The 25,120-nt window shown below is 38.9% G+C and overlaps 1 protein-coding gene across 3 annotated transcripts; it reads right to left on the bottom strand.

Moving 5' to 3' along the window:
* Nucleotides 1-1,144: 1,144 nt before the first annotated feature.
* On the bottom strand, nucleotides 1,145-25,120 carry mroh1 (maestro heat-like repeat family member 1). Of its 3 annotated transcripts, none has more exons than XM_032558520.1 (45): nucleotides 24,977-25,120; nucleotides 23,754-23,858; nucleotides 23,301-23,446; nucleotides 21,916-22,047; nucleotides 21,650-21,812; nucleotides 20,660-20,758; nucleotides 20,296-20,447; nucleotides 19,629-19,769; nucleotides 19,438-19,530; nucleotides 18,347-18,425; nucleotides 17,874-17,987; nucleotides 17,706-17,779; nucleotides 17,122-17,244; nucleotides 16,609-16,719; nucleotides 16,373-16,517; nucleotides 16,187-16,227; nucleotides 15,705-15,846; nucleotides 15,543-15,595; nucleotides 15,301-15,408; nucleotides 14,390-14,509; nucleotides 14,183-14,305; nucleotides 13,952-14,098; nucleotides 13,264-13,290; nucleotides 12,015-12,137; nucleotides 11,825-11,904; nucleotides 10,956-11,097; nucleotides 10,733-10,828; nucleotides 10,326-10,430; nucleotides 9,973-10,108; nucleotides 9,773-9,885; nucleotides 9,170-9,322; nucleotides 9,014-9,070; nucleotides 8,003-8,100; nucleotides 7,701-7,866; nucleotides 7,363-7,532; nucleotides 6,437-6,574; nucleotides 6,130-6,244; nucleotides 5,769-5,915; nucleotides 5,618-5,684; nucleotides 5,411-5,532; nucleotides 4,527-4,676; nucleotides 4,302-4,436; nucleotides 3,991-4,093; nucleotides 3,049-3,114; nucleotides 1,145-2,964 (listed from the first exon to the last, which is right to left on the bottom strand). In XM_032558520.1, the coding sequence occupies exons 2-45, from the start codon at nucleotides 23,773-23,775 to the stop codon at nucleotides 2,888-2,890; spliced, it is 4,914 nt and encodes a 1,637-aa protein (XP_032414411.1). In that variant the 5' UTR covers nucleotides 23,776-23,858; nucleotides 24,977-25,120; the 3' UTR covers nucleotides 1,145-2,887. The 3 variants fall into 3 exon arrangements, with proteins under 3 accessions (XP_032414411.1, XP_032414410.1, XP_032414412.1); XM_032558519.1 differs by having other exon boundaries at nucleotides 23,754-23,864; XM_032558521.1 differs by lacking the exon at nucleotides 13,264-13,290 and having other exon boundaries at nucleotides 23,754-23,864.

The raw sequence follows: 25,120 nt of genomic DNA on the forward strand, positions 1-25,120 counted from the left end.
CAGCATCGCAGTATTCTGCAAAGCGTCACAATATGAAAAAATAATCACCGATAGCATCAGGATTAGCAACAGCCTCTCACCATTTAGCAAAAGCTTCACGCTATTCAGTAATGGTGTCACCGTAATTGGCAGTAGGGTCACAAAATAAATACATTAATAATTGAGTGTTTGCATCGCTATTTGGCAACAACGTCAAAGGTATAAACACATGGAAATCTCCATGCATGTTCAGAAAGGGGATGAATTTTTGTCCCAATGATGGACGCGTTTCGGTTCTAAACGTACAAGCGAGCCGCAGAAGAAAAGTAAGAGCCCAAAGGAAGATGGTGGCCGGAGCTGGTAGGAAAGCATCATAACCGTAAAACAACTCAAAGAGGAAAACGCCATAACTCCAGAAGCAACATAAAAATCCTGACTGTGATTTGGAAATCGGTTCAGGAACCGAGATCTTAATTTTTTGGAAAGATGTTTTGTGATCTGATAAAACAAAAGCTAAAATGTTTTTGTCATAAAGATCATTGTCAAGTTTAGGGAGAAAAAACATTTGTTTCCTACAAGCCTGAGAAGACCGTACTCTGTTACGCACGGTGGTGGCAGCATCATTTTGAGTTTTGCTGCAAGAGGGACTGGTGCACTTACTTAATAAATTAGATGGCGTCATGAGGAAAGAACATTGCAATACGGTATTCCTATTTTCATGTGCAATATGGGAAAGAGACAAGAACACATCATTCAACTAAAAAGGACATCACTTGATGTTTATCGGAAAATAATTTTCAGAGTCTTGGAAAGCTTCAGAGTGGGATCATGAGTCCACCAAGGTTTCATAACACTCATGTTTATAAGGTTTTGCACAGCTGTCCCAGTGGTGCCAATAACTGTAGCAAATACATGAAAGAAAAAGGACAATTTAACAATTTTACATTGTAATTCATTCATGGTTGTTCCCTATAATTCATGGTGACATTTAAAATAGTGCGTTGATCTCTGCTGCTGCAGAAATTCACGTTATTTCAGTGAAAATTTCAACAAAAAATGGCAAAAAACATAAACTCAGTAACACACTCGAATCTTTTAGCCCCTTTATATTTAACACAATAAACGACATTGTCGTCTCGCTCTTCTGTAGCACATAAGACATCCACACATCAGCGTATTTATTTATTTGAAATAGTACCATCATTACATCATACCATCACATGTTAAAAAAAAAAAAAAAACACGACAAAACGAAAAAATACAATTGATCTTAAACCCTAGTGTTAAAAGTACTAAGACACGAGTCCCGGTTTGAAGAAAATTTGAGATGTAACATTCCAATCAACATTTGGCTTGCTGTCATTATGACAAGTTAGTGGTGTGGCAAGCAAACAAACAAACAAACAAACAAACGGATGACTAAAAGGTCCTTCAGGTTTTACCACAGATACCAAGAACAGGTTCTTCTGTTCAGGAGGACGTAGAAACGATGAAAGCAGCAGCTGCTCATTTACTTTGTAACTAATGGGATTTCATGGCAGCTTGCCAGGAAGCTCTCAGATCAGGAACTGCATGCCAGAGGTCAAAGTGCAACAGATCATTCAGAGGTATACTTTACAACAAACAATGTACTTCTCTCCATTCTAACACTTTAATTAATTTACTACCGGGAAGGAAAAAGTGTCTTAAATGAGAGAAAACTACCCGGATCAGATCGGAAGTTATTTTGATTATTTCTACAGTTTTAATGTAATAAGAAAAAAACAGACATTTGGCACAGGTGAGAGTATGGCTACGCTGGGATATTCTGTCTCACGAAGCGGTTAGCTAAGAGTTGCTAATGATTCGTTTTATCTGGCTCAGATGTAATGATCTAAAAATATGACCGAGTGTGCTTACGAGTTATGCAGATCGTTGGAAAATGTACGCAGAAAGTGGCAGTGTGGATTGAAACAGAATAACAGACTTTATCCAAACTGATAAGGCTGATTCTAGGAAACAAACCTGGGCATCAAGACGTTCCACAGGACTTTCAGATGTAGCGTTTTAAAAGCAACTAGCTTATTAACATGTCTGTTCTAAACAAACCCATAATGTATAACTAGCAAAAGCATGCTAGTTATCAAAAAAGCAGCCGTTGGTTAGCTGCTGTTTAGTTATTGCTGGATAATGTAATACCTACTGAAAATGGACCACAGAGCAGAACTTTAATAAACCAATTAAATTCTGAATCATGCATCTGTTTTACTTCTGCAGAGTCACGATGTGATAACAATAAGCTACAAGCCAAACTGATATTAAAGTATCATCTGCAAACAAATACCACTTGCATGACGATGTAATATTGAAAGATACTACATAAAATATTCATTTTTGAACACATTCACCTTTGGAATAACTTCATATTGTATATTTCAGTGTTAGGAACACAACGTATTTCTGGTATTGCCACACTGAACAGTAAACACTATAGACACAGTTGTTGGTCGCTAAAATACATTTATATATATCATGTCTCTCAAGTATCATAATGAAACAAAAGAAGCTGCTGATTCTTAACTGAATGTGCATTTTTGTTTTTTATGACAGAGAATTTTCTCTCTTCATCGGTTGATATGATCATATAAATAAGACTGGTTATTTGTTCTCTTCTATCTTGTTCCAGTTTGGTTTTCATAGATGTTGAGATCAAGTTATAAGGATCGCTTTATATAAAGGCTACACATTTACGGCGTACAGGTTGTTTTGTAAACTAAAAATTTTTTATTTCCTGCTTTTTAAAAAAAAAAAAATTGTATTGAATGTATTTACTCAGATCTAGTTGACCACTGCACTCTTTTTTTCTTTCTTTTTTTTTTTTTTTTTAAGAAAAACCTCTCAGTCTTTTCCACAGCTGATTGTCCAGGTGTCAGTGGAAGTGTCCCATAGCTTCGGCCGCCTTTATCCTCACCACAGGATCTGGATCCTGCAGCAGCACCACTAAACCTGTGCGCAGAGACACAATTAACCTGTGAGGGTTCACAACCCTTAAATCAACCCCGTTGATTTAAAGGCAACTGCTGAACTTACCTTTGGAGATGGTGCCCATGTTGAGGTGAGAGAGGTGCTCCTGCTGAATATTCCCCAGGAGGAACCCTAATGGTGGACATCGTCATTGCAACATGTCAAAAGCAAATCCAAGCAAGATTGACCGGAATAATGGTTTTAATTACACTAACACACATCAGCTGATGTTTGTCATAGCCTTTAGCCATCACCGGTTTATTGAATAGGCAGAACTAATCTAAGGAGGTCTAACACGCCGAACGCCAGCTGGTTGTTCTGTGTACAAGCACTTGAATGGAAAGTTGAGTGGAAGGAAAAAGTGTGGTAGAGTTTTTAATCTCATGACATTATCTAGCATAGGTTCCACTGATAAGTGTTTCTTTATACTGAATCTCCTGAAACTTTGGTTGAGACTTTCACAGGAAACCTGCAGACAGACGTGTTGTTTCACCAGCATGCTCCATAAGTGCTTAAAAATACAAAATGGCGGCATGAAATCGAAGGAGAAAATCAGTACAAGAGCTTGAGAGGAAACTGAAATGAAACAGGAATGGTCACGTCATCCATTTTGCAGTATTTCAAATATTTAAAACAAAAACTAATCAATAATTATCAAAAGGCTGATTTAAGACACTTCAATTGTGATACGTTTTTCGGCCATATCATCTGGCAACAGAAACATGAAATCACTGTGCTGGACTGGCCTGCAAACTCTACTCACCTAAAACCCAGAGGGAATGTAATCTATGCAATATCCTAATTTTCTGAAGCCAGGTTTGGGGTTTTCATCTGCTGCAAGCCACAATCATCAACATTTGAAAACAGAAATAATTTACCTTCTCAATGATACTCTGTTTAACTGAGATGCACAGGCATTTCCCTCATGAACAAAAACTGAATTAGTTTTGTTTCACTGTTAGGAACTAATGTTTACAGTGAAAGTGGTATTGCAGAAAGCTGCTGTACCTATAAACATGGCCGCTGCAGCTCTGACTTCAGGCCAGTTGCTCTTGAAGAACTGGACGACGGAGATGTGGTAGAAGTTCAGCATGCCGGGAAAGTCCTGAATCTACAAGCAACAAAATCAGCACTGATCAATAACCAACAACAACAACAAACATACTGTCTGCTGGTACAACAACGTCATAACAACTCCTTTAGAGCAACTCAAGAGAATGTTCTGCAAAAAGACTTTAACGCTTTGATGTTTTTGGGGGGGGGTTTTCCAAACAGAGAAACAAATATTTCTAAATAAAAGCGGCTGAAATCTGTCTCACCAGGTACTTTGTGAGATCGTTGATGAACTCTCCGTAGTGCAAACTTTTGTCCTCGTGGAGGTGGTTCTGAAACATGGCTGTGATCTGCTCCGACCCAACGACAGGAGCACACACTCGCATCGCATATTTACACGCCTGAAAAATTCAACATCGATTGACAGCAGAGGAGATTCGTGAATGAAAAAGTTAAAGCAGCAGCTTAAATTGTTCCTGGTCCTCCTGTACCTTCACCACTTGAGCGTTTGGGTCCACCAGGTGCAACAGTAAGCTGACCAGGACGTTGTGGATCTGGTCTTTGAAAACCTGCTCTCCCGAGCCAAACTTGGACAGGTTGCCCATTAGGAGGATGGAAGCGCAACGGATATCGTCATTGTCCTGCACAAACACGCGGGCAGATGGATCCGTTAGATCATGGGCCTCGGTGTAGAGCAGAAACCTGCTGAGGTCTGAAAAACTTCAGCTTACACAGGTGATCATTCAGGAGAAAATACACATCGTTGGGACTGGAGAATGAAAAGATATCTTAAAACCAAGATCTAAAGTATGAGCCATGTTTAGTGTAAAAGATTACAACAGCACAATGCATTGAACTGCAACTGTTTCACTTTCTGCATAGCAATAATATATTTAGGAAATAGTATCATTATTATACATTTTTCTATCACTGTGCAGCTCTAAGTGACATGTTTCATAAAAATTATGCTGTTCAGTATAAAGAAGCAAAATAATAATACGGCTACAGCACTGGTAATAACAGAAATAAATGTTGACAATTATGTTAAAAAGGATTGTTTGAAAAATCTGTAAAATATTAAAGAATGAGACAAATGTCCAAAATTAATGAGCAATTTTAATAAAGTAAGAAAGGGAAGCTAAGGGAATTTTTATTTTTAGGGATAATAATGTTTGTCCTTTAATTCATGTCTGATATGGATTAAGGAGAATATAAACCTAAACTGACTGGGACAGGAGAAAATCCTGCATATGGGGGAGAATGACCACATTTTTTATTATCTTTCAAAAAGGGAAAAGAAAAGAAAAAAATCACACAGCTAAAGGAAACATTTTTTAAAAAACAAACTATTTCATAAAGGATTTTATTAACTTACACTTTCTAAGAAGGGTCTAATCTTCATGAAGATGTAGACCACCAGTAAGTGGACATTGTTCTTGTCCAGGTGAAGAAGAACTTTAGACAGACCGGACATGGCCTCCAGGGTAATCAGTTTACCTGAGAAAACCATAAATAACCAGTCAGTTTCCAATCAAAAGTAAAACAAAACATTTCTGACACCAAACTGTTGTTGTTTGCTCACCTGGATCGTCTTTCTCCTCCATTCCTGAGCTCATGGCTGCAAGCAGCTCCTTGGCGTATTTATTCACCTAACAGGAGAGAGCGACGAGTTAGTCTACAGCCACCTCAGCGTGCGAACGGTGGCCTGGTTGACCTTTCATATGTTGGCGCACCTTTCCTGGCGATCCCACTGCTAAGTTGCCGAGTCCTCGCACAGCCAGCATGCGAACGGTGCAGCAGGGATCCGATATCCTCTCCATCATGTTGTTCATCAGGACGTCTATCAGCATCAGCTCAGTCGCCACATGATGGTTCAGCAGCTGGGCGAAGAAAATGAGCCGGAGGAAAATAACGAATGCAAACTTCGTCTGTTACTGAACAAAAGGGATCAGAGCTTCCTGCGACGCGATTCTCCGTCTTTAGTTAAATTGTTTTTCTATTGGCCAAGTCATCAAAGCTACAGCAGCAGAAAGCGTCGGCGTTTTAAGTTAGCATGCTTGTTAGCAAGCACGCTTGCTACAAACAGTTTCTCACCTCAGAAAAGAAAGCAGTGACGGTAATCCTCTGGCATTCGTAGATGTTGTTCAGGGACGGACAGAGACACTCTACGATCGCAGGCAGTCTGGGACCAGCATGCTTCGCCATTGCTCTATAAACAAGACAAGCATAACCAAAAGTACAAGCCAGTACAGAATATAGAGTGGAAAAATGACCTAATTTCACATCTGCATCCTCTGTATGTAATAAAAGGTCTACATCTAAACATTACTGTACTTCTGTGTAGCTTAGATTTCTTTTTATTTTTATATTGTCCAGCCAGCTTTTGTTTCTGTGCGTTTACCTTGCTAGTAGCGTTACCCCGGTAACGTGTGTATTTAGCTCCTTCATTGCATCCCAGGCATCGTCTTCATCGAGCCGTTTCATCACCTCATCCAGCTGAGCTCGGGCCAACAGGATTCTCAGAGCCTCGGCTGCAACCCTGCAACACAAAATATATCTTTAACTAAAGTAAAACAACTAGTCTGCAGCACCGTGTTGCAATTCAGCCCCAACGGCGGCGCTTAAAAACTTTGACCAAACAATATACAGAAATAAATTAAGATTATTGATAAATATGAGGCAACTGCAAAAGGCTATTCACAGCAGTATGATAATATTACAAGAGACCTTGCTCGAAAATATGCTTTATTTCATCAAGAGGGTTCAATTAGCCTTGTTTTTCTAGAGAAAAGTGCATTTTATTCCTTTTTTTGTAAAAAAAAAAAGTGTAGCTTTTCTTTTATTTTAAAACCAAAACCTAATTAAAACCCAGTAAAACGTTCTGTATTAAATTCTACCAAATGTGAAAGAATTTCATATGAAAGAGAGTGACTTATTTTTTACGTTGGAAGTGCCATTGATAATGTTATTAGAGGAAAATGAATGAATGAATTGAAACTAAAATTATACAGTGAATTTCCAACTTACCATGTGAATAAATTGGAAAGAGTAGGTGGAGAGGTGAGTAAGAAATTTTAATTTAATTTTTTTTTGTTGTTGTTATATTGCAAAAAAAAAGTGATAGAGGAAAAAAAAAATTTCACAATTTAAAAATGTACTATAGTAAATATGTATAAAACCAAAAGATTAAATAGGTGTATAGACATAAAAAAAAACACAAGGAAGGCTGGTTTACCTCCATCTCTAGACAAGTAAAATTGCTCTTTGGATTTTTAAAGGCAGCCGATCCCTGAAATACACCAATAAAAACAATCCAAAGCTACGTACCCTGCTACATGCAGGGAACTAGAGTGTTTATGGTTGTTGTCTTTGGGTAGCATGACTCCGACGCTCGCTCCCAGTCTGACGGTGAGACAGGCGAAGAGCTGAGGGAACAGGCTGAGTGCTGGCTCCTGAGACTGACCGTTCAACAGCAGCTCCTTTAGGCCGCACGTCATCTGGACACAAACATGCATCGATAACATTACCTTTGTCTCCTACACATAAAGTTGACTCTATTTTTCTCTAGACTAGATTTAATTTCACACCACATAATCTGCTTTAGACTTTATATCAATCAGCACTGAGATATTTTCAAACTGAAGGCGCTTGAATGTCCCACTTACTGCCAGTGGCTGATTGGTGGCCACTTTTGTCATGCCTCCCCTCATCATCGACTCCTTCTTGTCAACATAGGGTGCTGTGATGACGAGCTTCTCCATCACCATCTCCATGATCTGATTGGCTACAATGGGATCCGCTCCCATCGCCATCCACATCTCACTGGTCCAGCTGAGGAAGCAGAAACATTTAGCACTAGCAGATTAATTCAAAAAATAAAAGGGTGAAACAAATACAAATAAAACATGAGTATTTAGAGGAATGAAGAAGTTTGATGAAGCATTTTACTGCAGGTGGTTTTGTGTACCTGTCATATGGAAGTGGTTGGTTAACTAGAGTGTTGATGACAGTCTGCAGATGCTGAGAAGCCAGGATCAGTACAGTCTGTCCCACTGCTACTCTCACCTTTAAATATAAAAACACAAGCACAATGCAAATATTTCATCATGATTTCAGATCAGAGGTGCCAAACTCATTTTTACTTCAGGCCACATTAAGATTATCAATCAATCAATTGCACTTTTCTGGAACAAGGCAGTTCAACGTGCTACATTATCCTTTTTAGATTACCTACTGTTGCAACCCAGAACAGAGATTATAACAAACTTAGAATAAAGAAAGACTACCTTAGCAACTACTTTTTAGACTCATATTCTTCCAACCCAGAAAAGAAATTAGACTTATTTATATTTATCTACCAACCCTGAACAGGAGTATCTAGTTTATACACTTTGGATCAACATTATTAGATTATTTTTCTTCCTTTGCTCTATCCTTTGGTTTGTTATTGTGTTTGTATTTCATTTTAATTCAGGTAAAGCACTTTGAATTGCCTTGCTGCTGAAAATGTGCTGTAGAAATAAAATTAACTTACCCTTACACCATGAAAACACAAAAAGTACAAAGTCATCAACAACTAAAATATTGCATTTTGCCAAGTGCCGTCATTACACATCAAAATGTTGGTTAGTGTTTCATTTATTATGGTTCAATAGCAAATCCAAGCAGGTGGATCTGATTATGAATGTACTCAAAGAGCCAATTGTGCCAAAAATATATCAATATAACTACAAAATTAAACTGTTATAAATAAATGGCCGTCTGCATTCGGTGAGATCTTCTTAAAGTAAAACAATCAGACTTTTTTGTACACATTAATGCAATTTGGCAAATTACAGATAAAACAGCTTAAAATTCATTGATAAAATGACATTTAAGCACACAACTGTTTTCTTGAAGGCTCTAATGTTATGGCAAGCCATATTTGGAAACACACAAAGCAAGTGCACAAAAACAAAAATGTAACACAAGTTAGTACCTGCTCCTCTGTAATGCTTTGGAGACGCACATGCAGAACCTCCAACATTTCTGGGACCTGCAGAGCCAGCACACACGCCACGAGTTACGTCACCTCGCGATGTTAGACGTCAGCAGCCCTAATGTGGCTGAGCGTGTGTGTGTCCCGTGTGTTTACCAGATCTTGTAATCCGGCTCCCCTGTTTTTCAGCAGAGTGTTTAAGACGACGGACGAAGCTCTGCAGCAGTTGGCCTGACTGTCGACCAGCCCTTCAAACAACATGAAGACCAGCGTCGTCAGCTGCTGCTGCGGCAGACGCTTACTCATCACCTGACACACGCAGGAGAGCATGCAGTTACACACCGCTGAGCTTTTCAGGTTCATAAAACACTTGGTAGGAATCTTAAACTGACATTGTGATGAAAACTTGCTGATATGTTTATTACTGTAGGAAAATGTCAACACTTTAGTTCATTAACATCCCAAAATTCAATGTATGTGTTTGGCATAATTAAGAGGACCAAAAAAATGCAGGAGAAAGTACATCACGCATTTGCATTCATCCCTGTAAATAAAACCTGGTGCAACCAACTGCTCTAAGCTACATTTCAAATAAATAATAGTAACACAGTAGGGGTGGTTATAGACTTAAAGTTGTAACATATTTTGAGATAATGACAAAAGAGACAACAAGAACTATTTATTATTCCTGTTTTTAATTAACTGAATGGCTGACTGCATGGCACAACAACACTGCTCTTGAAAAACATCCACATTCACCTTTGTGAGATCTGAACAGGTCTTGTAAAGCACTGAATGGTCCGGGTTCTCCAGAGCTTCCTTTAGAGTCAACAGACCTTCAACACCTTCATCTCTGTAGTCCAAGGAGAATCCTGGGAAACACAAAACAAAAATATTACAGTGCAAATCCCTTAAGCCTCTGTAAAACTGTCATATATCATAAGGGTGAGTGTGAGTACCTTCGTATCGTAGCTGTATAGAAAGCAGCGTGTAAATGCAGTTGACAGCCGCGGCGCGTACAGCAGGCAGAGGGTCAGAGCAGCGGGGAGACAGCCGGCCCAGCAGGGCTCCCAGGTTGTGGAAAGACACCATACACTGCAGACATGGGGAGGCATAAACAAGCAAAATGAAACAGTTGGAACAATTATTAGTTCAACCAAAGAGAAACAATATTAGAGTCAAATTTTTAATCACAAAAACATGTGGGCTGTGCAATAAAAAGAAGTCTAAAGAAATGGCAGATCACGTAAGTCTTGATCATTGTGAGGTTTAAAGATGCATTTGGCCCTCTGTGTGATGTGTTAATGTTTACCTTGACAGTCAGGTTCTCCAGATAGTAGGCCAGCAGGTTAGAGGTGGCTGTAATGGCCCTCTCCCTCTCATGGTCATGTACAGAGCCCAGCCATGACTCAATGTGCTGCAAAGGATGAAAACAAAACGTTTGGCTCTGAAGGTAAAATTAACACACAAAAACAATACAACACAAACTTTAAACATATGTGTAAACACAAAAGAAGGTTGATATATCATTTACTTGACTGACTGACTATAATAAAGAGATATTTTCTGGGGTTTTTTGTAACTGTATTGTCTAAACAAGGATAACCACCACAGATTCAGCCAATCAAGTTCAAAATTGAATAGACACACACCACCAGCATGAATACATAAAGATTAAGCTGCACTGATGATCTCATAAGAATAGACATGAGGCTCCACCTTAAAGATACCCTGCAAGCCGTCCGGACTGGGATCCCTGGCCAGTATGCTCCTCAGAAGCTCCTGCAAAGCAGCCAGTGTGTCTTTGTACAAAACCTAGAGGGACGAGACGAGAGCGTTTTTATTCGACTACTGCCATGAAAATAAAACATAAAGTGACGGATTCAGACCAATATCAACCTAAACAGTGTGCGTCTGTCTGGACATTTCATCCGTGAGTCACCTTTCTCTGCTTGGGGTCGAGGATCTCCTCGTCTTTAGTTTTCTCTGGCGTGTGTGTGTCAGGTGGCAGGGAGAACACGCCGTTTACACACACCTTGAGCAAGTCAAAGCTCTCATTCTCACTTAGCGGAGGGTCCAGGGACCTGAAGCACTTGAAGTTAAAGATTAAACTCTGGAAGAAAGCGAGGGCAAACACCTGTGGGTGATATGGCAATATTAGATCATGAAGGATCTGAAATTGCTGACAATGAAGAGAGACTGTGGGATCATCTGGGAGACAAAATCTATGAATTTAGTTTTATTCTCCACCTCAGACATTTCAGTTTTATTTTCCTCCTTTGGCTCATACAGAAGGGAGGAAATGATTACTGGTTTTAATAAACAACATGGCAATAATATATTATTAACATAATACAGTTACTATTAATGTTCCAGAACAACATTATCATGAAAGCCGCATCGTGCGACACATTGTGTCAGCTGTGCAGATGTGACCAGCATTGGGAATGCCCTTTGTTTAGTTTTTTTTTTATGCAGAATTATAGTAATAAAATCATGATTTTACAAAAAAAAAAAAAAAGAATAATTTTTTTGGCATGTGGCAAACCACAACAGCTACCTGAACGTTCATGTAGTAGACCAGTGATGACTGGTTTTATGTCAAGCATGGAAAAGCTTTATTTATTACCTACCAAGAGTTTTTTATTACATTTTATACTCATCAAGTGAATTTAAACAAAAGTAGTAAATGTGAATGTGTTAATGCCAGCCTTTTGCTGTTTAACATTTTAGAAAATTTGGATCATCATTCAATCGTATTTCTGCAACACGACGCAGAAAACCCAGCGGCTTTAGAGAAATAAAGGATACACGAGGTTGGCACAGGTTGTCATCACCAGGGGGCGTACCGGAGTCTTTAATGAGTCAGACGGCTCCGACTTGATGAAATCCTGATCCGTGAAATCAGAAGACAGGAATTAAAAAAAAAAAAAATTAAGGTAAATATTACAGTAATTTCGATGAAACTACAAGTTAGCTGGTAAATAGTAATAATACTGGCCAGCATAACAGTGATGAGCTCCTGCTTGCGGGAGAAGATGTAGCCTTGTTTCTTCACACATCTACTGATGGCTTTAGCTATGAGCCCAACGCTCTGGATCAAACTGAGCTTCATAGTCAGGTCCTGAATCAAGGCAAAGACCGACAAAAACAAGCACAGGAATGAAATGCAAGAACTACTCCAGCAGACTGATTTTTATTGATAGTGAATGCAACCATAAGAGCAAAGCACCCAGCAAAGCAATCATTTTAATCAATCCAAAATGCTGTTGAAGATTGATCCTCCATGCCCAAAGATGGAGAGAAATCTGAAATCCTAGTTGCAGATTTAGAAGTGATTGGAAAAACAGCAGATCAATAGCAGGCTCCCCGTCTAAAAAGCATCGGATGAGCCTAAAGCCTCGGAGAAATTAAGAGTTAGGAAATTACAAGAGCAATTCACACCGAGGGTGAGTCGCTGATGAGTAATTTAAGAGCAGTCCACCTTTAAGCAACTACCAAGAAAAAAAGAAAGAGTAGAATCAAGGAAGAAATGTAGACATTTATGAAATAAGGTTGAGAATGGCATGAGATGTGATAAGAGATTTGAGGAATGTAGGTTTCTATCGAAGCAATAATAAATGTAAAAGAATACATATTTTAAAAATGCATTGCAGTTTGATTTGTCAATATGGCTTTGACTGCATTTAACTCCAATCGTAAGCTTATTGTTAGCTTTAGGGTTTGTAAACATCATCTTATTAGAGCTTATTGTCACAACAAATCACAATTACTATCATGATTTAAAAAAATAAAATGCTCAAAGTGATGATAAATGATACAATAACTGGCTATTTCTTTTGTACATGATCTAAAGTGGAGAGACAGTATCTTCTAAATTGAATTTAGTTAGATTTTAATAACAATGAAGACCTTCATCACTCTATTGACACCTGGTGTCAAAACAAAATAAACAGATGTACATAAAGTTCACATGATGTGAATGCATGCCTCTAATTATCATCAGGTCTACAACCACACATGATTTAGTTAAGCAATAATTTGTTACTGTGGACCTTTCACAAATTTTAAGCAAGGTCAGCAAAAGCTTAAAGGAAATGCGTTTGTTTCATTAAGATCAAGCTGCGTTGTACTGACTTTAGAGCCGTCAGGCAAGTATGTAGCAAAATTACCCAGAGAGGAAAACTAAGAGGAGCAAGATGAAACAAACAGAAGAAACAAAACCAAACCCTTTAACCCTGTAACAATACCTTTGTCTCTACTTTAATCCCAAGAACCTGTATAAAAAGAGGTGACAACGTAATGAGCTCATATAAAAATTCTCAATTTCTATGCATTTTAGGCTGAAAGGTGATATGATCAGAAATAACCCAAAGTGTGATGGGATAAATGATAAACAGCACAAAAAACAAACCGTTACTACATTTATAAACTGATCATGACATCTTATGCTGAATAAACACAACAAGAGAAGGATTATATGAATGATGGCATGCCTGGTTGTGGTGGGAAGAAAAAAGGGACTTTAAATATCCGTCTAATCAGAAACTAAACGTTGATCTGAATCACATTATGATGCTGGTCAGATGTTACAGACCAGCTTCAAGATTGTTTCCCTTGTTTTTTGCAATGATTGCAAATATATTAATGCAAAACTAGTCACTAAATGTGTCCTGCATTTATTACAAGCATGCTACAAGATTATTTCTAAATATAAATCTTTATCTAAACAACCAACAGCTTGCCATCAACTGTCACTTCAGTTCAGCAGCACAGAAGTGAACCTGCAGAACTTCCCACAATAAAGAGGAGCTTAGACAAAGGCACTGTTCACTGATAATAAATATTACTGTCATCACAGTGAGGAAGTTGTCCGAATTATCTGCATAGGCGGTTGGTTTCGTAATCGATGCCTCTTTCTACCAGCATGCTCCGTACCTTGGTGTTGAAGTGTTTACTGATGCAGCGTAAAATGTCCTGATCGATGCGGTTGAGAATCTTCTCTGGAGGTGCGTTCAGCGCCACGTGGCCATAGCACAGGATTAATGTGCTCTTCACCTTCTCCACCTCAACTTCATTGCGCTCCTGTGGCAAGAAAGCGGACAGTAAAACTCTTTGCAGGAACCCGGACAAAACATTTCCCATTTGAGAGGGTTTCACAGTTTGTACTTTGAGCAGGTTGAAGATGCTCGGCGACTTTTTGAACGCGTCCGATTTGCCAAACTCATCGAGCTTGGCTAACGCTCCCTCTAAATGGCTGTTGGCACACAGACCGACACCCATCGCCACTCCCTGAGGAGAAAAGTTAAAAGTTAGACTGATGTAAAGCAGAAATTAATGATGGACATAACTTGTTTTGTTTTATGTTTCAATTACCTCTCTTTCAATTGCATCATTGTGTCGCGCTGCGAGGAGGACTTCCTGTAGCTGCTTCTTCACAACCTCCTTATTGAAACACTGCTGGAGAGTCACTCCAATACATCGGTACAGGAAGCTCTAAAAGAGAAGAAAGGGATTTGTTTTCTACTCTTTATTAGACAGTTTTAAATGTTGTTAAATGTTGAACCCTTGACACTGATAAGTTTGCACAATCATAGACGTTAACATATTTTGCACCACATCTTGCCCTGTACAATAGAAATATGTAATCTTAACAAATCTTTCATATACATTTAGGTTATAGAACCTGAACTTCAATACTTTGTCTAGTGACCCTTTAATATCCTTTTACTAATAACGTAGTGAGTTCAGAGACTTTATTGGAAATCTTATAAGCCGCAACTTTTGACTTGAATAACACGTTTACCGTGTGGCATGTCAGTAGCTTCTCCAAAATGGGAAGTTAATAAAACCCCAAACTCAAACAGGGTATTTGTAGATTACAGCAAGTCAACTTTAAGGCTTTTAAAGACATTTTAATGTTTAATGAATTATATTTAAGACAGAAAAAGAAAAAAAAGAGTGGACAGTCAGGAGAGCTTGCTGCATTACAATCAAGAGTAGCAAAAACTGTGAACCCGGTGTTGGGCCAACAATAAAGATGACAAAGCTAACTGGCTAGCTAGCAAGGGTATATTAGCAGGTAGTTACCCTTGAGTCACAGAACGCAATGAAGATGTTTGTGTGCGACTCAAACTTTCTTGTCTGACAGAAAAGTTGCGTGAGAAAAAAAAAAAAAGACATAAAATTGTCCTGCCACAACAAAATTTAACATATTTAACACCAACTTATATTTCAAGGCCTTAATTTTAGACATACAAAAATAAAACTTATTACACACACAATACCTTCTCCTCCAGGGCGTTGTTGTATGTCGAGAGGTATCTTGTTGCTTCAGCAGCAAACTGACAGACCCACTTGTCATCTTCAATCGACGTCAGGGTTTGAGACAAGAGCTGGGGGCAATTTCAAACAGCGATATTTCAGACAGCTAAATATCGATTCTATTAACATCTAGTCGTACGCAAAAGGCTAATAATTACTGGCAAAAGTTCACATTCTTCTATTATTATTGACAACAAAAACCCACCTCTAGTAGTTTCTCATCCCACTTCTTCTTATCCAGACTCTCTGCTGTTGACTCTGAAAATAATAATAATAACACCAAGCAGGTAAAGTGTGATCATACAAAAAGAAAACCTGCACACTTTACTACAATCTAATCAAATTAATAAAGAAACAGTTTCCACACCCTCTAGCAGTGAAAGCAGAGGAGGGATTTCCTTCTCCCAGACCGTTTCTGTTTTGGGGTGAATGTTGATGCTGAGGATCTGTAGGAGTGAGAGCGACGGCGGTCCATGGCCTCTGCTATTAAAAGGAAACGCTGCGTTGACCTAGAACACAGCGACACCGTTCTGTAAAAATGGTTTCAAAAAAAATCTACAGCTGGAGTACTAAACAGGCTAGGAGGGGAAAAAAAATCTGACATCACAGAGAAGTAAGTCATAATATACAGCAGGGTGTAACCAAGACTTAGTCAGAAAGACAAATATGTATTGCAATTAATTTTCCCCCCATTCAATCACAATCTGTTCCTCCCTGTCTCTTCCACCACTTAATAATTAGTTTTCTACAGCCCCTATTTTACACTCTAGATGCCGAGAAGAAACATATGCAAATCCTTCTTTTAGCATATGAGCTTATGGCTCATTTGTAATGTGCAAATTGACTTACCAGCAGTCTGATCATTAGAGTTTGAGGAGATGGGAGATTAACTGGTGGTGAGGATAGAAAGAGAAGAATGTGTGAACGTGAAATTCATCATAAGAACAAGACAAACTGTAAGAAACACTTTTTTTCAGTTTGTAATTATTTAGTGTAATTATTTTTTTTACTGATCAGTAAAAACAGTGTACTAACCCTCCTGTGTAAAATCAATCTTGAAGCTGGGCTCCTGGTTGCTTTTTTTCTTGTTCCCCAACACGATGAGACTCTTGCAGAGAGGAGTCGTGGCATTGCTGAACTGTGAAGGCGTCAGATAGTACAGCAACTTGGGCCAAAGCACCTTCAAACCAAAACATAAAGGTAAATTCAAGGTAAGAATATCAGCATTCATTATCCATGAACACATCAGACAGAGACATTTAGACATTTACGTCAGCGAGGCGGCCAACGGTGGTGGTGAGGAGATGGAGGGTGCTGTCACACATCGTCCTTAGTGCCTCATTGGTCACCTCCTCTGGATCGCTCGTTGCTCTTTGGTGGGACTTTGAGACATGGAGGAGCAAATATTCATAGGAATACATTTTACTTTCATAAAAAGTGCAAAAAATATAAAAGAAGCAACTTTTGTCTAGACACTGTTAATTAGTTAGCTTCAGGAGTCATTAAATAACTTTAATCTTAGCTGGACCATTAAGCTGATTAGGTACATTTTTATCTCCTACCATCTGCAGATCTCATATATGCTTCACTAATGAATTTGTTGCTTTATTTTATTGCACCTGTCTGCTTGTAAATCATCTGCCGTCTTATTTTTTTGTGCCAAATCAGCTTTGGTAGAACATGATCCACCACACAATTTTTTTTGATGAATTACTAAGTCGGACCCATTAAATTCCACAAAAGTGGGAAGCTGGAACAGATGTTTCAAGTTGTTGTTTTTTTACCTGGTATGTGTCGTGCAGAGCACAGTTTTGAACTATGAATCGGACCAGTAATTCCCCTCCCTCTAATTCCAGGTAACCATGATGTGCCATGGCGCTGATCACCTGGACCACACGCTTCTTCACCTGCGAAACAGACGTGTCCAGATAGTCAGACACAAGGCAACATGCAGCAATGGAAATACTGTTTTTAACTATTATCTAAATCATTGTCAAAATGTCAAACTTTTCCCACCTTCTGCCCTTTTTGAAAAACATAAGAACAAAAGTTCATTCTGAACTGAATATTTCTACAATCATCAGTTGATAGATTGATCTCTATCCATCCATATCTGAGAGTTTATCTTCCATATTAAGAAAAGTTTAAAAGCAGTGTGATTGGCGCAGGTTAAATCTTAGATGTTTGTTGTGCCAACTATGAACACGGAAACACAGTCTACAAAATATTTTTCCATACTTATGCACGCATGGAAAACACTTCAAACTCCATATTTTTCCATCTTGCATAAGAAAAGTGACCAGAAGAAAAAAGGACAGGCTGTCCCCCAGAATAAAATGAATCTCTCTTTGCACCGTTATAATGTTACCTTGTTGCTGTGGTCTGCCATCGGCTGTCTAATACTGGTCAGAATCAGAAGCTTTTTGCTCTCCATTGTAGAAGCTGCAACACGGCATGCACATAAAAGGTGAAAGTATTCATAGAAGCTATGTTAAAAAATTTAATTTGTGGCGTGTGGTTGCAGCATTTTCCTTACAGGAGGAGTTTATGAGGTGACGAAGCACAGCCAGGGAGCCCGTCCTGCTGCGCTCGTTGCTATTCTCCAACCGCTGCAGAACGTACATGACCAGCCGGTCTGGAAAAGAGTTGGCTAGTGGGAGAGGAGAGCAGGAACAAGCAAAGGAATAAAAAAACTGAGACGGACAAAGTTGACAAAAAAGTAAACATATTAATAAAATAAATAACTAAATAGAAAAAGCTAAAGCCAGAAAAAAAACAAGCAAGCAAGTGAAGGGGGAGAAGTTGTGGAGCAACTTTCACAGTTAACGAGATTATGTGGAGGAGACAGAGCCAACACGCTAATGCATGATCTCATTACTGCACTTGTGACTCCATAGAGCTACATCCGATAGATCAGCAGGTTGGATGGGGTTTAAACATTGCCACATAGACATTGTGGTCACCCTTCCCATTTTAATACATATGTAGAAATAAAAACAGAACCAGTACCGAGCAAGCTGAAGCAACGCAAGACTTCGTTGTGGTTCTTGACAGTAGGAGGGTCGCTGTAATCAACAGGAGCAGAAACCTGCAGGAGACGAAGGAAACGTTGCACTGATTTCTGATCTGATCATATCTAATTTAATGCAACTCATTCGGATCCAAACAGTGTCTGTAACTTGATTTGCACGTGTGAACTTAAAAGATGTACTAATTTTCCATTTAATTGTTTTGCATTGCATCAAAGTGCCTAAACCAATCACAACCCATTCAGATTTTTCTTTAAGAATTATAATACAAGAAGAAATTTGAACAACATGTGCTTTTATTCCTGCTGTCAAGCTGTGAAAGTTCACTAGTTCTTTAAATTAGCAAGCAGGCTTTGCTGAGGCAGTAATGACTGTCTATTACATTAAATAAGAAAACAGATTATACTTTTTTTCTGTTTTAAGTCTTACTCTCTGTTATAGCCTCAATGAACTAAGTTGTGTATTTATTGACGTGTTTCAGAAAAGTCCTTTTAAATATCTTGTTATATTTCAACGCTTAATTTAACTTCATCTTTAAGCACACCTAAAATGAATTCAGCAACCTTCAAGTCTGTGTCGCTTATTAATAACCTACATATTGTAAAGTAATGTCATCGTAACCCAGGGCTTATATACGGTTCAGGAACTGATCTGACAAAGATTTGATTATTGAGTTACAATACCAGTCAATAAAGCTAAAAATTCAATGACTGATAATGGCAGCAAATTTCTCTCTTCGATAATAATGTGAACAAGAAGCAATGACAAACCAATCACACTTCTCTGTGCTTTATCCATTTTTTAAAAACTTCTGGTCAAACAACTTTGCTTTGCTGACAAAAAACAAAACAAAAAAAAGGCCCTTTTACAATGTTTACAGATTTTTTGCGCATCCATTCAGTCATTTGTGGTAAATTTCTGCAATAACAAGCATTATTCAAGTGCTGTCAAAGTCCATGGAACCACATGACTATGACTGCAATTACAAGACATGTGACACCACTAAAGAGAACAATCAGGGTCACTCAAACTGGTGCTGCGGCCTCTAACCAGGCGTTGACGTGGCTTTACCTGCTGATGCAGAGCCAAGAGGAGACCGTCCAGCTGCGTCTCCAGGACTCTGCTGCCCATGTTGACCGACGCTTCGAGGACGTGGCACAAGCTCTGTTCGGACCAAACAGAAAACTCTTAGCCTCAAGCTAACTCAAAGAGTGTGCTGTTGTAGTCAACAAAACTGACTGTTTTGGACTGTTTGTGCCCACCTTACTGATGACGTAGTGCTCGGTGTTTTTCTTGTACAGGGACACGATGGCGGGGAAGATTCTGGGGAGCTGCTCCTCCAGTTTATCACTGGCCATCAGGTGACACATAGAGCCCACTGCCTCACCCACTGTCAGCCTCAGCTGGAGGACACAGGATACGAGGTGACGGATGAGACAGACTGCACATTCACCGCTCCGCAAGGGAGGAAATCAGAAGAGAGTACCAGGACAACAGCTAACTTTATTTACAAGTTAAATAAAGTAAATGAAAAAAAATCATGATACTACTGGGACACGTCTTCAAGTCACCAGTTAATAAAAAACTACCGACCGAAAAAAACCTAACAAGTTATAAAGAAAAGAGAAAACGTATGTCACTCTAGGAGCATCTGGTCGTCTGTCAGGAAGTCTCTAAATGGATCCAACATCGACTTCAATTAAGGAGAACAGTGGAGGAGTTGTTACTCGGTAGCACTCTTTAACGCAGACTCATTACAAACAGAGGATTCTTGTGTTTCTTTGGGACTTTTACTTCTCCACAGGATAAAAATCTTCCCAATTACACCCCAAACATACGACGTTATGCTACCTATAGGTTGTGTTTGTAGGCTGATATTTTTCATGTCATCTTGTTCAACTGTCTGTATTGATCTGGAGGATCCTTTACCTTGGGCTCCCTGCTTTGTAACCAGTTATTGAAGAGAATGTCAAAAGCTGCAAAGATTTCACTGGAGAATGTGTCTTTTCTGACTGTGGGATCTGGAGCTTTGTCCAGGTTGGCCAGGTACTCCAGGATGCTGTCACTGAAATGACACAGCGCTGCAAGGACAGCATGAGGAGGACAGGGAAAACAGCAGGAGAGAGAGCGACAAGCACGAAACAGAGGAGGAGGAGAAGGAAATGGGGAGTTTACTTATCCTGAAGGTGTCACTTTGTGTTCCATCGTTATTATACAGAACATCCGAGAACAAGTGTTTGAAATTCTTAGTTCTGTAAGATAAAACGTGAGCGGAACGGTGGGAGGTTCTTACCGGATGAAAATACCCACTTCATGTTGTCCTGTTTGGCCATGCCCAGCATTGGCAACATGGTTCCCAAGATGGCATTCAGGAATGGCACCATCCCATAAACTAGAAAATAAAAATATTGAGAAATTATATTATAACAAAACCACTGAAAATAATCTTTTTTACAGCACTGGAATGAGTCCTTTTGGAACTTTGCAAGAAAGCTTTTGGAGGAAACAGTGAGGACTTCCTACGAGTTCCTCACAATAGTTCTTGTGAAATGTTAGAGGATTAGAAATAAAGTCTCTTTTCTAGGGGAGCATATATTGACTCCAATTGATAAAACTGTTCAATAAATACATGGAACATAATTTGACATACATGAACAACAAACTGAGGACTTGCTACACAATTCTCTCAATACAACTTTACCCATAATTCCATCAGTCTGCACACGTCGGTGACAGTCGTCAGGAAGAGTCGGCACAAAATAATAGTTAGAGAGTTTGATGTTTTCAGCTGTCCTTAGTTTTTTTGATACATCCCCAGAAAGTCCAGTAAGTGTGTGGCCCTTAGTCTTTTAGTCATGAGGCAAAAATCTGCTAAAACCAGTCTGTCAGCGTGAACTGCAATATTTACCAAACCTTTGTTTATAGTTATAACTTATGTACGTGTTAAGAAAGATGAAACAATCTTTTATAATATGTTTAATAGAATTCAACATATTATAACATATTTTCTTTTCCATGGCAGGATAACCTCTCAAAGGTGTAGGAATGTTTGAGCGAGTCTTAATGTCAGTGGAACCGGTTCGTTCTAGTAAAACACTAAATAGTGGGAACATTTCTGAGCAGGTTAAACAGGTTCCTGTTCTTCTCCCGGCAGTCACTCAATGCTTTCCTGCCAGAGTTGTGACTTCCCGGTCAGTGGCTGGCGAGTTGGTTCACGTGAGCCACTCTGTGGTGGTTACCTCACTAGAGATTGAAATGTTTCTTCCCCCTTTCTGTGTCTCACCGTTTGAGTCAGAGAGGTTGGCCAGCGTTTGAACCACGAAGAAGTGAGGTAGAACCCCTGGCTGGAACTTGCTCAGTATCTCCTCCATGATGTCATTGATGTGTTTGTTTCCCACGGCAACCAAGATGTTACTGGCCGCCTGCTGCCAGTCAGGAACGACATCCTTAGACAAGAGGGCACGATAAGAACAAAACATTATTATCAGTCTGTGGATGTTATTTACTTTGTGTTATTTTAAATAAAAAATAAAGGAGCAGCCATTTCACCTTGGATCTGGTCATTTCCTCTGAAGCCAGGGAGATGATGCTTTTTATTCTGGGAGCACTGACCTCCTCTATCCTGCAGCCAACAATCAGCTCAATGGTCTGAAGAATCACAACTCTGTGACTCACTACCAGCTGCAAGAGGAAAACCGAGGAAGAGTAGATTATGAAGAAGGCATAAAAATATGTGAAGATTCCCAGAAATACATTTGCAATACAGAGTGTGTCGGGTAAAATGCCCTCCTCTGCTTTGTGTGTTGCATCGCGCATGTCGGTTAAAACTACCTGATTGCAATGTCACAGTGAACCAAAGATGGAGAGATCAACGGCTGTGGTGGTGTGATAAGATGGATCAGTATTATACACCGTGTTCCAAATTATTATGCAAGTGATATTTTCTCAGGTTTTCTTAAATGGTCAAAGCAAATGATGGTCAGTATAATTTTCAAGTCATGAACTATTAGAGTATAAATCAAATTTTACTGAACAAAGCTCTCCATGAGAACAGTACTTTTTTCAAAAATAAAAACTCAAAATTCACTGTTCCAAATCATTATGGACAGCAGATTTTCTAAACATTTTATGGATTATAAAGAACTGCAAATGGTCATTCTTTGAATGTGCAGCATTAAGTGGTCACATGTAGTAAAATCAAAAGCTATTTCAATCAAAATCATCTTAACAGACCGAGTTACATGTTAACATAGAACCCCTTCTTTGATATCACCTGCACAATTCTTGATCCATTGAACTTGTGAACTCTCTGAAATTAATTATAGTGATTCAGAGAGCCCTGACACACAATAGCATCTATAAATTTAAAAGCACAACAAAAAATTTAATCTTTATGGAGACTTAAATCCAATTTGCATAATAATTTGGAACACGGTGTACAGTCATGAGCTGAGTCAGATCACAGAACTAATGTAAAAGTAAACTAAGTCAAAGCTAAATCTATTGATGTTTCATATTTAAACCTCAAACATTACTGTTAAACTTGATTTGTTCAGTTGTGTTAGAAACAAAAGGCTGAATTAAAACCTACGTACCAATAAAATGACACCATGTTAAATCAAATCACGTCTATTCTTCACTCTATAGTCTTAGTTTATCTTTTGATGCCGTTTTCAAGATTACATAGTGAAACCTCTGGTGCTTCTGAAGTAGCTTTGACACAGTTTCATTTCCTTATTTGTAGGTCACCAGGTGTCTCAAAGCAAACATCGGCATCAACCAATTTGCAGAAGTTTAGATGAAAAAAAAAAGAATTAAAAATTAACATTTTCCAAAAGAAAGTTTTAGAATTAGTCCAGCTCCATCTCATTTAATTTAGGCCTAATGATTGTAACAAAATTTAAAGACAATAACTGAATATCCTGAAGTTTTACCTTGGGATTCTTCACAAGGTAGTCCTGGCACATGGCCAGCACTCGGTCTGGCTGCTGTTTTCCCAGAGTCAACATAGACTTTCTGACCTGATCCTGGACCTCAGAGTCCTTATCATTGGCTGCATCTAGCAGAGCCAGAGTCACCTCTGCAGATTAAAAAACAGCTTCATATGTTTGTTTCTTCATACATAAGAAGAAACAAACATAGTTTTTTTTCTTCATGTTACTTCATGTAGTAACTACATGTTACTTGTAGTAACTACATGTTACTATAGTCTTAGTTTATTATTTAGTTACTTGTAGTAACTACATGTAGTTACATGTAACTACAAATAAATGCAGTTACTTGTACATGTAACTACATGTAGTTACTAAATGAGAACAGAAAACTTAAGTCAGAACATTTCAATTTAAAAAGTTGTGACAAAGAAAGACTTTAGCATGAAAACGTACGTTCTACATCTGTGTCGTTCATGGTAGCCGTCAAGAAGACGGGCTTCCTCAAACCAGTGACCGAAGCTGGACACTTTCTGCTGGGGACAGATGAGCAGAGGCTCCCTGGAGTTGAGAAACAAAATGCAAACTACCATTAATACAGGGAGAGATTGTTGGCAAGAATTACAGCTGCATCAATCAGTCTATTCCAGGCTACCAGATTTCTGGTTTTCTTTGTTCATTCTATTTTTTCCTCCAATGTTTTACAGCACAAAAGAGAAAAACAAATCTGCTATACCTTTTTTCATAATGAGAGTTGTTCTGAATCAAACGGAAATTAAAGAAACCAAAAGATCATCCCCGTACATGCATCGGACCGCTTCTCTAACCTTGCTTCTACTAAATGCAAACAGTGCTTCCAAATATATTCAGTAGGTTGATGCTTTTACTGACTTTGAGTGGAGGAAGTTCATGTCACCAATCAGAGCCGAACAAGGGAAAACTAACCAATTCTGATCTCTGGTTTATAAACAGGTGGTTACAAACCTCATAAACATGCACCAAACATCCCTTTTCACATTAAAAATGGGTCTTTAGCTTTCTAAAGTTTTATATAAATAATAGATTTAGTAAAGCTTGTGCACATAGTTATTTTTTTTTATTAGTTTGCAAAACTAGAGAAGACAGCAGCAAGTAACGTCTTATTAATTGCGCTAAGATGCATGTAAACCAAGTTATTACTGCAGCGGCCAGGCTGAAGGCAAACTGTGCAGCTGCTAATGATTAGAGCTCACTCAGCAGGTAATGCTACCTGCGTGACAGCTTACACACACTTTAAATACTGAACAATTGAGTGGAAACGGGTATTACAGTTTGACTACATTTATCTAAAAAAACAAAACGTCGCAGCTGTCACACAAGTTTTCTCCCAAAATCCATTCAAAATCCCTATAAATTAAGACAAGCAGCTCCGATATAGTTGCTGGAGCTCAAACACTATGTGACATTAAAGGACAAAAATACTGTGAACTCCTATGTCAGAAATATAGTATTTTGGGGTAAAAAACATTTTTTAAGGAGGTAGTTTTAAATTAGTAGGACAGTAAAGGTGCTGCAGTGACCTAACCCACTGACAGGTTAGCACATTAGCCTAGCAGCTGCTGCTACGGAAGAGAAGCTAGCCGCCTCCTCAAGGAGGACAACCAGAGACAATGAGGCTAATTTACACATAACCCACTCACCGAGACAGCGTCCCCAAAGCAAATCACGTCCTGACACAAGGTCAAATCTTTGTCTTGGCTTGACAGACAGGCAGCGGGACCGTCACGGTGTGCGTACTAAGTACGCGTCTGCAGGTGTAAACACGCCTGGTCATGTGCTTCTTG

This window comes from Xiphophorus hellerii, chromosome 3 (assembly GCF_003331165.1).
Source record: "Xiphophorus hellerii strain 12219 chromosome 3, Xiphophorus_hellerii-4.1, whole genome shotgun sequence".
Lineage (NCBI taxonomy): Eukaryota > Metazoa > Chordata > Actinopteri > Cyprinodontiformes > Poeciliidae > Xiphophorus > Xiphophorus hellerii.

What these genes read in the sequence shown, in the direction of transcription:
- mroh1 (XM_032558520.1), bottom strand. Translation starts at nt 23,775, where the DNA reads ATGAACGACACAGATGTAGAAC. An exon ending in TACAAAGCAGGGAGCCCAAG is followed by an intron (nt 19,770 to 20,295) that starts GTAAAGGATCCT and finishes TGTGTCCTCCAG; the next exon opens with CTGAGGCTGACAGTGGGTGA. An exon ending in CCTGTTCAGATCTCACAAAG is followed by an intron (nt 9,323 to 9,772) that starts GTGAATGTGGAT and finishes TGCGTGTGTCAG; the next exon opens with GTGATGAGTAAGCGTCTGCC.